The 14,578-nt window shown below is 40.5% G+C and overlaps 1 protein-coding gene across 1 annotated transcript in view; it reads left to right on the top strand.

Moving 5' to 3' along the window:
• Window positions 1-14,401, top strand: part of LOC101168466 (parvalbumin-7) — a gene marked incomplete at its 3' end in the record, with an annotated part of 59,851 nt that extends 45,450 nt beyond the window's left edge. Inside the window, 3 exon segments of the mRNA XM_023957721.1 lie at window positions 13,918-13,983; window positions 14,063-14,195; window positions 14,292-14,401. Coding sequence (XP_023813489.1) covers window positions 13,923-13,983; window positions 14,063-14,195; window positions 14,292-14,401 — 304 coding nt within the window.
• Window positions 14,402-14,578: the final 177 nt, after the last annotated feature.

Below are 14,578 nucleotides of genomic sequence, written 5' to 3'. Positions count from 1 at the left end.
CATTTTTTTTTTTCTGTTTCAAAAAGCAGCAGGTGCTGCATTCGCACATCCTAAAAAGACCATTTTGGCAGACAAAAACATTCCTGGAGCTGTGTCAAGGACATATTTACCCTGAAAATGTGCAAAATTACTGTAAAGCAATCTTACAGACTATTTTTGAGACAAAATATCCTAAGATTTGGAACTTCACCTGTCCAAATGGTCAACACTGACAAGGACCAATGTATTCTGTTCCAAATCCATAAATGTGGTCCTTTTTTAGAACTTAATTGAGTACAGAACAAGTTCTTTTTAATTTAGGAGAAAAAAGTAAAGGCATTAGAGATGGAACACACTGGTTATTTGTATTTCTGCATGGCTGTGGTGCAGTGGAAGGGCAGTCAACCGCTGATCGAAAGGTTGCAGGTTCAATTCCCACCTGTGTGTCAAAGTGTCCTTAGGCAAGACACTGAACCCCACCTTGCTTCTGGCAGAAGGTTGGCCCCAGTTTTCGGCAGCGAAGCCACCATCAGTGTGTGAATGGGAGTGTGACTGTAAAGCGCTTTGGGCCTTTGCAGAAAGTAGAAAAGCGCCACATAGGCATACGCCATTTACCCTTCACGTAAAATAACAGTGAATCATCAACCATATTAAGAGCATTCTACTGTTTCCTTATTCCTTATAGTGTCATACTGTAAAACTGCAATGCAACCTGGAAGAAAATCTTACAGTATTCTGCTGTTTTCATGTTGAACAGTATGATACAATTAACCACAGTGCAAACTGGGAGAAAATAAATTAAGCTGTTTTTATGTTGTATAGTGCTATACTGTAAATTGTGCCCCAATGGTAAAAGCAAAAAGGAAAAAGGATGAGATTTACATTAACTTACTGTAAGCAACTTAGCATTATGGGAAAATAAAAAAGTCTGTGACTTTATTTAAAAATCAACTGCTCAAGAACAATCTAGAAATGTTTAATTGGTCTCTCAGCCATTTTGCCTCAGTTTGGCAGCTACAAACTAGAAATAGGAGAATGCATTATGGGAGTTAAAGTTTGAATTGAATGTGTGTTCAAATATGATCAGAAAAGCTATTTTTAACTTTAAACTGCAAAAACCTGATTATAAAAAGCATAGGCCTACACCTCTATCCTAATTTCAATTGTTTATTTACTTATCAATATAGCATGAAACTAAACTCAGTACTTCACAAAGATTATTCCAGTCTGATTACTATTATTGTTTTAAAAAAATGTTCAAACCAAGAATGTTACCACCAATGTCATCAGATTTACAAATGTATGCAGGTAAAATGTTGACTTTTTAATAATTGCATGACTGTATTGATGTTTACTTCATGGCAGCCCTAATACTCCACAATGGGACAGAACCTGTACAGAGGAATGACTGTTTCAGGTGTTTGCAGTTCTTTCTGCATTCCAGTTTCAGTCTTAAGATAATGGTAAATACTGTTTCCAGACTTGTGAATGTACTATTTAAAATCCCTGTTGGTGTTATTTTTGTGCAGTTGGGATGTCAGTAATGCATCATTCAGGATGTCATGCATATTTCATTTCATTCTGAGAATCAAATAGAGGAGCTTTATTCATCTGCATAACATCTGAATGTTTTCCACAGCTAACATGTTGATCCCTCTGGGTGGAGGTGATGTTTTTTTGCATGCAGGATGATGCAGTCTAATATCACGAGTTGGGATGGTGAGTTAGGAAAGAAAAAAGGGACAAAGATTTGGATCAGATTGCTGGGATTGTCCTAAAAATTGCTAAGTACTGATTTTGCCTTGGTGAACGCCGCCTTCGCTAAGGATTCTGTGTTTTTACTACATGTCACAAGTTTGACTCAATGCCCTTCAATAGCAGCTTAACTTTAAATCCTATGAAGTGTTGGACTTGATTGATGAGGAAAATCTTTTGTAAAACAGCTGCAAACATATTCAACAGTTTGAGATTTTGGTGTTTTTCTGTTGGTGATTTTCAAAGCAAATCACACCCCTCTTGATGGCATTTTAAATTGCAGAGGAAAGAAGAGGATTCAGTAAATGTATGTATGACATGCACAAGAGCTGCTGTGAGAAAATGAGAAACCACTGATGCGCAAAAAAGCCACAAAGAAAACAAAGAGCTTCTCCGATTTAACTGCACTATAACATGCTTTTCTCATAAACTGGAATGCATAATAAATCTTTCTTTTTGAATAACCTTCATTTTGAGTTTTTTCTAAAAACTACTTGTTTGATTTATTTAACAAATCTGAGCGGAGATTAGTTAAATTTATGATAAAAAAGAAATAAATAAAAACTGTAACCTCCAAGTCAACACTTCTGCAAAAACATTTCACTTACAGGTTGAATAAGGTGGCATGCTTCACAATAACCAGTGTAGAAACAGCAAATGCATGTCTGTATTTGCTGCGAACACTTACTGAGTCAAAACTACAAAACTGTGGCCAACAACCAGAAGTCAGGATTTCCTATGGAAGATGCTCTGCAGCAAGAGTGCACACAAACACCAAAAAAAAAAAAAAAAATCAAAATAAAACAAAAGGAAAGGAATGTCAGTACCTGTTTGGAAAGAAAAGAACATCAGAACCATTGTTTTTGCTGTAACTCAGGGCCAGATTTTAAAGGAAAGATGGAAAAATGTTTGATTTTCATGGGAGAATGTGGAGATGATAACTTCACACATCCACCTGTGAGGATGTGGTCCGGAAACAGTTTCCCTAGAAACCGGGTTACTTCAGTGGAGGTTAGTGTACAGACTGTTATAGGCACCTGATATGAATTTGGGAGCAGCCCAAATGTTTTGGTACAATGCAAGATTAAAGGCTGCAGTGGAAAATTTTCCTAAATATAATTCAATCAAAACCTGATTCGAACTGTTCTGAATTTAGTTTCTTTAAATCAGGAATTAAAAGAAATATTTTGAGAAGCAGGCATCTTTAATTAACACTACTATAAAGGTAGGCCAGCTTTGTTTTGTTTTTTCAGAAAAACAGCAGTGTGTCTAATAATCAGGAGCCCCTTTTATTTGGAACAATTCTGATTGTGTTCACTGATATTGAATTGATTTTAAAATGTTTGCTTGGGTGTTATTTTAAATAACACGGCTAACATGTAGCAGTGTCAGACTGTTGTTTTTTGTGAGTTATTAACAAAGTTGGGAGTTAGAATAGTCACAGTAACGTTTGTTTTTAGAGGAAACAATCTATTTTTTGTTGGGAGTTACAGGTATTGTGAATGCACAAACATGACTAACACTTGTAACGTGGCTAACATGTGGCGTGTTACAAACAAAATCTAGAGTTAGTTTAAATGCAGTTTATAGAACCTGACTGACATGCGGACTTATCTTATAGTTCAATGCACCTTGAAAAGTTTGAAAATAAACTGTTCATAGATGGTGCGCCCTATATTCCAATCGGTCCTGCAGTGCGGAAAGTATGGTAAGATTATTTGTATTGTTTGTGTGTATGCCATCAAGATTTGGGTTGAAATATGTTTTTTTAAACAATTGTAAAACAAAAATTCAGCATAATTTCAAGAAAAAAAATTGAAATGACAGAATCTGTTTTGATGAAACCTCCATGAACTACCTTAATGTGGAGGGGTTTGAGAGCTCGAGTGATCCCAGGACCAAGCTGTCTGGGGGTTCTGCCCCTGGTAGGGTCTCCCATAGCAGACAGGTCCTGGGTGACAGGCCAGACAAAGAGCGGTTCAGAACCCCCTTTATGAGAAGAAAAAACAAAGATTCTATCATGTCGTCCGGAATGGTGTCACTGGGCCCCACTCTGGAGCCAGGTCTGGAGCCGGTGCAATGTGGTTTAGGTGCCTCGACAGCCAAAACTCCAGTCATGAAACTTGGCTTTTGGTACATGGAACGGCACCTCTCTGGAAGGGAAGGAGCCTTAGCTTGTGCGGGAGGTTGAGAGGTATCAGCTAGATTTAATTGGGCTCACCTCCATGCACAGCCTGGGCTCTGAAATTCAATCTCTTGGGAGGGGTTGGACTCTTTACCATTCTGGAGTTGCACATAGGTGGCATGCTGGGGTGGGCTTACTCGTGAGCCCCCAGCTCAGCCACCAAATCTTAGATCTCACCCAGAGAATGAGAGGGTCATTCCCCTTCCCCTTCTGGTGGGGGACAGGTGGTTGCGGCCTATGGGCTGAACATCACTTTGGAATACCCAGCCTTCTTGGTGTCTCTCAAAGAGGTACTGGAAAGTGCCCCAACGGGGGACTCCATTTTCCTCCTGGGTGATTTCCATGCCCACATGGGCAATGCCAGTGGCACCAGGAGGGATGTGATTGGTAGGAATTGCCTCCCTGATTGGAACCAGAGTGGTGTCTTGCTGTTGGACTTCTGTGCTTACCATAGTTTGTCCATGACAAACCCCATGTTTGAGCACAAGGGTGTCCATCAATACTACAGGTACCCTCGGCCTATTGAGGGTCGTTTCAGTCGACCCTCAGGCGTGTAAAAAGAAGGGCAGAGCTGTCCACTGATCATCACCTGGTGGTGAGTTAGATTCGCTGGTGGGGAAAGGATGCATAGAAAAACTTGGGAGACCCAAACATACTGTCAAAGTCTGCTGGGTACGACTGGCTGAGCCCTCCATCAGGAAAGTCTTTAAATCCCACATCCGGGGGTGCTACTGACTGAGGTCGGTGACAACGAGTCAGAGTGGACCATGTTTTCCACCTCTGTTGTCTCTGCTGCTGTTTAGAGCTTTGTTGTAAGATCTGTGGTGCCTGTCACTGTGATAAGGTCACTACCAAATCTGAGTGCCTGATTGGTCAAAGTTTAACCTGGTTTAACCGTCAACGTGCATTCAGTGGATGCAGATTTTCTTAAAAAATGTGTGTAGCTATAAGTGTGAATGCAAAAGTTTTAAATATGCAACAGCAAGAGGGAGGAGCCTCAGGGGTAGCGAAGCAATTCGAATTTGTTATGGCTCTGCTTCAATACTCATAGGTGTTTCTGCATCTTGCACACCTCTCTCTGCATGTTGTAAGACAGAAGCTGTGAGAAACAACGTAAAAGATTCTACTTTCCATGCATCCATTGACCCATTTTGAGGGTCAGATGAAAAGCTTTAACAGACTGATAAAGTCACCCGGTTGTCCTCTTGATTCGGGAAACGGCCACTGTGTTAATAATCCAGTTAAATGCTGAGCTCTCTGAGAAAATTGGATTACAGTCATGAACAGACGGACAATGTCTGACTGTGACTTCTTAGCTTTTGTGGAATTTATACGGCTCATGCAGAACCCACAGAACAATGGCCTGTAACCCAAAGGGAGCCTTTTTAACGTAAAAAAAAGAAATGTTGGTCATGGCAGCTTCAAACAGCAGGAGACTCATACATAATTCTATAAAAGTGGGTGTTTTGTGGTCCAATTGTGTGAAGTGACGAGCAACACAATGTGAAATAATGCCACTAAACCCATCAAAGCTCATAATCGAGATATTTCCAGTTCACACATCTGTTACAGTGAATATTCTCTGCTTTTGTCTTTTTTCCCATTAACCTTGCTCTGTGTTTTTCTTGACTCGATGCGGCGAGCGTACAGGGCTCAGGTTTCTTCAAGCGTAGAACTCTAATCTCTTTCTTCTAGGCATCTAAGATGCTCTTAAAAATACATACACGTTCTCACCAGAGTGCAGCTGTTGCAGGAGCGCAGAGAGCTGGCAGCTGTGCAGTACGATCTGGTTTCACACACCTTACAATGAAATGTTCCTTTTTTTTCCACTCCTCGGGAATCTCAACTCAAATAATGCTCTTTAGAACGACTGAGATTGCATTTAATCTATCAAAAGTGTTATATTTTGATGGATTTCTCCTGGTGAGGTGTGATTACCCAGTAAACATACAAATGAAATATTTAATGTAAGATCTCATTTAAAATGCACATTTTCTGTTTTGCATGCAACGATAATAATGCTTTGTGGTGTATTCTTACAGTTTTTTGTGATGAGATGCAAAAAACACAGGAAGTTAAATAAGCAGAGGGAATGCAGCGCTGCTGGAAATGGCAAAAGGGATTGTGAGAAGACCCTCTGACTTGGCTCTGAAAATCTTAAGAAAAAAAGCAAAAATTAATAACAATAAAGTGGGTAAGCAATTAATGATCTTAAAAAAAAAACTGGACATTGCTTTAAAAACAATAAATGAACTAAGGAGGCACAGAAGATGGAGGTGCAACTGAACAAGGAGGAGCACAGGTGTGCTGTGGGTCAGGAGGACAGACGATGACCAAAAAACTAAAAGTCAGGGCAGAGGTCAGCATAACAGCAGCTGCAGGGAAAACAGTTGTTGAGGAGTTGTTGAACAATAAAAGAGCAGCAAACCAATTAAAGCAGGTCTCCCTGACAGGAAAAGGTGAAGCATGACTCCAAAACTATAATAAACTGTATTCTTAAAAAATCTGAACATGTTCCTTCCGTTCAGATTCGAGCTTTATTTTTAACTAACTCTGCAAAAATAAGTTTTTCAATTCTATTGTTAATCAATAAAAACTAATGAACAAATCGTTCAAAGTGGGAACCTTTTTAGGATTTAATTAGGCAATAGTTCATACTGCCGCTTTAATTTAGAATAAGTCAATATAAATTGAATCCATAAATTATGCTAATAAATTATTTGTTTTTTAACTCGGTCCTCATCCTTCACTTCTTTTCAGTAAGTCCAATTTTAGTTTATTTTATGCCTACTAACCCTGGAGGACTCAAAAACAATGAGCTTTTAAAAGTCTCCTCCTCCTTTATATCTTCTGGGAAAAGCTTGGTTTTCTCTCAAAAGTGGTGGCCAAAGTCTGGAGGGGTGGCTGCCTCTTTGATCCAGACCAGCATAATTAAACTTTGATAAGTTCAACGTACTCCTGGCATTAGATTTGTAGTTTTGGATGTCGATTCATATTTTCATGCTTTATTTTTGAGGCATTGAAGTAGAAACTTAAAAGTCCCTAAAAGTCCTATAACGGGATTAAATCAACTTTATGACATTATCCGTGCAACGCCTCTGAACTTTTCCCTGTAACTGATGATTAACCGCACACTCCCAATCATCACGGCAGCGCTCTCCTTTAAATTGAATCCGTCTTTCTTCGCACAGCTTCACTCTTACTGAGATATCTCAGTGAATCAATCTGGTCGGCCGCGTTTCACATTGAATCGTTTGTTTTCCCTGCGGACGCCTTTGTGCTAAAGGTCAGAGATGGAGGTTGTTCCTCTGCAATGATAAAAGATTGGATGTGAGGCCACACATGGAAAAGCACAGCTCGCCATCGATCCCCAACACAGTGATGCTTGAGTAGATAACACCGTGCCGCTCCACGGGCTCCACAAAGCATAGCACCAACCAAAGACATGGAAGTGAATATTGCTGCTTGTTATTGAGCTCATCAAAGGTTCAGTTGATTTCTGAAACGTGAAAAATCTAGTGTTTCTTCACAGGAAAACTGATCATTTATGTTTGTCAAGGGAGATGTAACCAGTCATCAATCTTACATATCATCTAGGCTATATTAAATACATCTCATAATCAGAGAAGTCATCAAAAATCGTGATGCATATTTTTTTATAGAATAAATGGTAGGCTAACCACTGTGGGCTAATAACCCTTTGCAAAACGGAGTCAGTTGAGGTGTACTACAAGTATACTGAGTCTGTGTGCTGTCAGGTTTGATGAAGACCACTGGAGGCCAGTTCACTGCTCAACAGACAACAGGGGATGATGCCTACAGATGGCAGTGAAGGCAGAAGAGAGGGGAAGATTCTTACAATGAAACATGTTGGTGCTTCAACATGTTTCATTTATTATTTAAATGTTTGTTGTTTTTCAAATATTCACCAAATAACAAATCATGTGGTGCAGAGGTGGAGTAGTCGACCTCTGATAGAAAGATTGCAGTTTTGGGTTCTGCGCTGCCCGCCCATATGTCGAGGCGTCCTTTGGCAAAACACTAAACCCCACATTGCTTCTGGTGGTTATAGGTTAAAGCCAGTGTTTGGCAGCAGAGCCACCATCAGTGTGTGAATGTGTTCGTGTATGGGCGAATGGGACTGTGACTGTAAAGCATTTGGGGCTTCGAGGGAGGTAGTTTACTATTTTCTAAATCGTTTTGCTTCATTTTTTTTGCCCTGGTGTTGTACTTTGTATTGTATCAATATAGCATGACTTTTATTTCAGCTTTAAATAAACAAAACAAAAAAAGTGTCATGGTCAGCTATGACAAAACAGACACAGATGCTGGAACCGGGAAAGATCACGCAAGACTGTAGTGGAGTATAAAAGATTTATTGTCCAGAGAAGTCGAAGGAGCTTGGGCTGCGACAGCTGAGACGAAGACGATGGGATGAGGACCAGTAGGTGAGTTCGGACTTTTCCTGATGAAAGGAGGCGAGGACGTGGGGACTGAACGTGGTGATCTGACTGCGTGGCCAAGGTACGTGGCATGGAGTGGAGTTGTGGTGTGGCATGCAGTCATGGTGTGGCTAGAGGTTTTGGATCTCATGCGGAATTCCAGTATATCGAGTGGTGAGAAGACCCAGGTTGACACTTGTGGGAGATGTCCTTTAGGCGATGAGGAATATGTGGTTAGCAGAGCAGGCGTGGAGCAAAAACAAACTTGGCAGACTATAGGAAACATGAGACCAGGTACTGCACCATAAAGGGGCAACGAACTGCCGAAGAATGCTTGGGAACGGCCATCTTAAATAGGAGCAGGCAGGCTGATGCAGAGTCACGATTAAAAGTCTTCGATCAATGACAGGTCCAGGATAAGGGAACAGGACCGTTCAAAGACCATTCCACAGGGCAATAACCCTCCCAGTCAACCAGGAACTGCAGGCCCCGACCCCGAACGTCCAAAACCCAGCTAACGGTAAAGGCCGGGGCGCCATCAATGATACAGGTGGGAGGTGGACAGGCTTGATATGAGAGACGTGGAACGAAGGGTGGATCTTGAGAGCAGCTGGTAAACGGAGACGGACACAGGAGGGGTTGATGACCTTGTCGATGACTTAAGGTCCAATGAAACGGGGAGCGAGTTTCCGAGAGGTGGACTGGATGGGAATATTCCTGGAAGAGAGCTAAACCTTGACCTGGTTCGTAGGAGGGGCCCTCCATCCTGTGTCGATTGGCGATACGGTAATTGCTCTCCTTGGTACGTAGGACAGCATCCCTGGTCTGGCGCCAGATGCGTCTGCACCGTTGGTGGTGGTGTAGGACCGAGGGCACCGCCAAATTGACTTCCTGAGATGGAAACAGAGGAGGTTAGGTACCCAAGGGAGGCTTCGAACAGAGAAACACCGGTGGCAGACGAAGGGTGAGTGTTGTGGGGGTATTCAATCCACACAAGAAAAGTAGGCCAGTGCGTGGCATTTTGTACTACCAGATACCGGAGGACCGCCTCCAACTCTTCATTGGCCCTTTCCGCTTGACCATTGGACTGGGGAGGATAACCTGAAGTAAGACTATGTTGACCCCTTGGGTGAGCAAAAAGCTTTCCATACCTGGGATATGAATTGTGGACCTCGGTCTGACCCAATGTCCGCAGGTATTTCATGGTAGCAGAAAACGTGATTCACCAGAACGTTGGCAGTTTTCATAACTGTGGGTAGCTGGGGCAGAGAAATAAAGTGAGCGGATTTTGAGAAATGATCGATAACAGTGAGAATGACTGTGTTGCCATGGGAAGGAGGCAGTCCAGAGATGAAATCCAGTGCGATGTGAGACCAGGATTGACTGGGAGTGGGAAAGGATGGAGCAAACCAGAGGATGGAGAGTTGGAGGACTTAGACCGAGCACAAGTGGAGCAAGTGGCGATGTATTTCTGCACATCTTTCTTCATGGAGGGCCAGAAGAAACGCCTGCGGGGTAGGTTAAGAGTCCTGTGGACACCGCATGGCAGGAGACACGTGATGTTTGTCCCCAGGTGAGGACATTAGATCAGACCTAAGGGAAGTCGGCACAAATAGAATTCCGTTGGGGCAAGGTGCGTGATTGGGTTCCTCACCTTGAGCATGAAGGACCCTGCTCTCAATTTCCCAGATGAGGTTGCCCACAATGCAAGAAGGGGGTAGGATGGTGGAACTATCAGACATGTTGAATTGGCGAGAAAGTGCGTCCGGTTAGATATTATGACTGCCAGGTCTGTAGGTAATGGTAAAGTTGAAGTGATTAAAAAAGTGACACCAACAGGCTTGGCGTGAGTTGAATCTTTTAGCTCAACGTAGGTATGCCAAGTTCTTGTGATCTGTCCAGACGATGAAAGATTGAGCCACCCCCTCCAGCAAGGAGAGTTTTATAGCCAGCAGTTCTCGGTTCCGTATGTCATAGTTCTGTTTGTGGGTGAGAGTTTCCTGGAGAAACAGGCACATGGTTTTGGTTTGCCTGAAGACTCCTCTCTTTGGGAAAGAACCGCTGCATCGCCAGAAACGGAGGCGTCGACTTCCACAATAAATTGACGAGAATTATCAGGCTGAATGAGTATGGAGCAGTGATAAACAGATTCCTGAGGGTGTCAAAGGCAGTTTGGGCCTCTCTAAGACTGATGGGTCTTAGAGAAGAGGTGAGTTTGATTAACGGGGAGGCAATATTGTTGTAATTTTGTATAAAGCAATGGTAGAAGTTGGCAAATCCCAAAAATTGTTGTAATTTGATTCTGTTATCAGGTGGTTCCCATTTGGTGACGGCTTCGATTTTGGCTGTGTCTGTTTGGATGCAACCAGCTTCAAAAATGTATCCTAGGAAGGGGATCATGGTGACATGGAACACGTATGTCTCCGCTTTAACGTAGAGTTCATTCTCCATGAGTCTTAGTACACAACGTACGTGAGTTTCTTGTTGAGCAGAATCTCGGGAATAGAAGAGAATGTCATGAAGGTCAAAAACAGACAAAAACAAAACAATTGAGAAAATCCCTGATAATATTGTTGAATAGTCTTTGGAATGTAGGAGGAGTGTTATTAAGTCTGAAAGGCAAGACTAAATATTCGAAGAGACCTAATGGAGTATTGAAAGCGGTTTTCCACTCGTCACCTTCCTTCATGCGGAAGAGATGATAGGCGCTGCAGAGATCTAATTTAGAGAAGATGCAAGCCTCTTGAACTGAATCGAATAATGAGCTTAGGAGAGATGGCAAATACTTGTCTTTGACTGTAATTTGGTTAGGTGCTCTGTAATCAATACATAGACATAAGGTTTTGTCTCTCTTCTCAACTAAAAAGAAACCCGCTCCAACTGATGAGGAGGAAGGACGAATGAGATCCGGTAGCAGGTAGGAACCTTGGTAAGATCCACCTCCCCCGAACAGTTAGAAGCATGAGATGGGACTGATAAAACAGCAGACTGGAGACAACTAGCTATACAAAAAAACTCCAATTAGTTATCTGTTGTTGTCCCCAGTAAAATTGAGGATTATGCAATTTAAGGCAGGGGAAACCCAAAATTATGGGAGTCTGCAACGTTTGGAGGATGAAAAGCTGTTTGTGTTCTCTGTGGTTGCCAGAAGTTAAGAGAAGAATAGGTCTGGTGCGATGAGTGATGCGGGAGAGATGTTGTCCTCCCAGTCTCGCAGCTTTAACTGAAGGATCCAAAGGTTCAGTCGGTAGAGAAAGCTGGGTGGCCAGATGAAGGTCAATGAAACTCTGTTCAGCGCCAGAATCTACCAGGGCTTGAAATGCAAGAACTGCAAACCATGCTTGACGGGTAAAAACAAAATGTTTCTTCCAGATGAAACTTTAGCATCAACCTTCCAAAGGTAATAAATTATCATTTAAATAAATACTGCTTGCTATAAAGGCTTAGGAATAGCATGATATAGGCCCTTTAAAATAGCTGCTTCTAAAAAATCTCAAAAACAATTTTTGGTGGAAAAAGTTTAGCTAATTTTCAAACCTTTATGGTGAGAATAACTCATCTATTGTTATTCATATTTTACATGACTACTTGCTAAATTGAAGAATGCAAAATTTATAGATACTTATTTCATTATGATACAGTTACATCATGTTAAAAATTATATTAGGGGTGCTTTTTCCTGAACAATCATGTCAATATTTTTACATCTAGAGTTAATATTGTTGTGAGTAAAAACGTAACAAATGATCCAACATATCATAATTGATACAATCTATATTTAATTTTAAAAAGTATTTTGAAAAAAAAAAATCTTTATTAGCAAAAAACTGAAATTTTTGTCACTTGTCCTGGGCTTTCAAGGGTTAACACTATCATACAATATCCAAAAACCATTCTTAGAAAAATGAAGGAAGCTGCTAACTGAGGGGATGTAGGAACCTCAAGATCAAACTGATAAGAAGAACAAAGAAAAGTTTCTGTCTGTACTAAACTTTGGAACAGGTCAAGTAATGAACTCAAACAATGTTCAAATAACCCTAAATTTAATTAAAAAAAATTATATATATATATATATATATATATATATATATATATATATATATATATATATATATATATATATATATATATACTAGATACATGATATGAAGATAAGACTAGTTCAATGTCAACAGGTGTTTGAATAATACCAAATACATGTGGGAACTTGATTGTGGTGAAATAATCAAAGCTCTTTTAATTACAATAAATGAGTATTGTGCAATGTGCAATAATGATTACTGTTAAATTACAATCAATAAGATATCCATGTACTTTACTTGATCTGCAATGTAAAATAATAATTACTGGTTTCATGTGATAATGTCCTCTAATGATAATCAATGATTATAACATATCAGTTGTCTAAAGTGTGAATCATTAATGTTGACTGAAAAGACGTAAGAATTTTTTTTGTGGATAATCAGTAAGCTCTCCATTTTATTACTTTAAAACTCGATGTGTGATGATTTCTGGATAGAAATAAAATGGTCTTCTGATAATCAATATGCATTACATATCTGTTACATGAGGTGGGATTATTGTTACTGTTTATTGAAATCATGTAAGAATGTTTACTGAGGAAAATGAACAATCAACAAGCACTTGATTTTGTCACTTGAAAAAAAATCTATAAATAAAATAACTGTATGACATAAAATAACTCAGTCGAGATGGGATTATATAAACTTGCTTCTTCCCACTCCTTTTTCAGCAATAAATCATGCGCTACTTGACTTTAGTTTATGATGACTGTATTTAATGAATCAAATTTGACTTGAGTGTGTCTTTGTTCTTGTTTCTTTTTTTTCTGATTAATCTATACAGTTCACCATTTCTGTGATGAGTTTGATATATCTGTGTTATTTTTTTATGGTATTGTCTACAATTAATTCTTGAAATAAACGAAACCAATCAATCAATCAATATTGGTAATACCTTTAAAGACGGATAATCCCTGCTTTCATAAGGTCCCTGTCTTTGTCTGTCCAGCTTGAGTACACTCATGCAGCACGAGCAAAGTAGTCTCCGCCAAAGTCAGGGGAAAGGGTACCAACCTCTCAAGCAGCGATCAGGTTCATTCACACGTCGTAAAAAACCACAGGGCTGTTAAGTGCCGGGCTTACCTTTCATACTGAAGAAGAAGAGCATTCTGTATGTAGACCAGACCACAAACTGAATTCTGTTGTGGTTTTTCTGGGACTCACACGGATTTGATATTACTGCTTGTCTTAACGAAAATCATGAAAGATATTTTAGACTGTATCTTTGTTTCGTTCCACGAGGCTCCTTTCTCAGCTCATGCTTAGTTGTCACTTCTCCAGGTTGTCACTCATCACCTTATCCTCACATGTCCTGGTTTCCTGCTCCATTTCCAGGGTGTCACCAGTGTAATATGAGAATGTCTTCCACTTGTCTCACTGCTCTTCCGCAGACTTATTTTTAACCTTGTCCCCTCTGAATCTTTCTTTTCTCCTCCTCTCTCCATTTTTTCTTTTGTGCGTCTGTCTTCTCCAGTCAAGATGGCAATGAGCAGCATCCTCAACGCTGATGACATCAAGAAAGCTCTTGATGCCTTCGCAGGTAAACGACCTTCACTCCCAGTGGTTTGGAAAACTCCTTTGGTGACTCTTTTTATCTGCTCCCATCTCTGTGTGAACAGTTGCTGACTCTTTTGATCATAAGAAGTTCTTTGAGATCCTGGGTCTGAGGGCCAAGTCTGCCGATGATGTGAAGAAGGTTTTCACGGTGCTGGATGCCGACAACAGCGGCTACATAGAGGAAGAAGAGCTCAAGTAAGAAAAAAATAATAAAACTCACAAAAAAGAGACATAAATAAAGTAAAAACAGATTTTGAGTAGTCTCTGACCATCTCTGTTTTACCCAACTAGATTCGTCCTGAAAGGTTTTGCCAAGGACGGCCGGGACCTGACGGACAAAGAAACCAAAGCCTTTTTAAAAGCAGCTGACAAGGATGGCGACGGAAAGATTGGAGTTGATGGTAAACAAAAACATCCAATTGTCTTACCAGACAAATGTCAAAGAAGACAGAAATGTGTAGAAATGACCCACAGTTATCCGTGTTGGTAAAACTCAAGTATGTGAAGTAATTTCAAAACATGGTGGCTTCAAATGTGGTCATTTTTTTGGGGGGAGGGGGGGGGGGGGCATCTCTGTT

The sequence above is a fragment of the Oryzias latipes genome, chromosome 8, assembly GCF_002234675.1.
Source record: "Oryzias latipes chromosome 8, ASM223467v1".
Taxonomy (NCBI): Eukaryota; Metazoa; Chordata; class Actinopteri; order Beloniformes; family Adrianichthyidae; genus Oryzias; species Oryzias latipes.
This window is presented reverse-complemented; position numbering and strand designations above follow the sequence as displayed.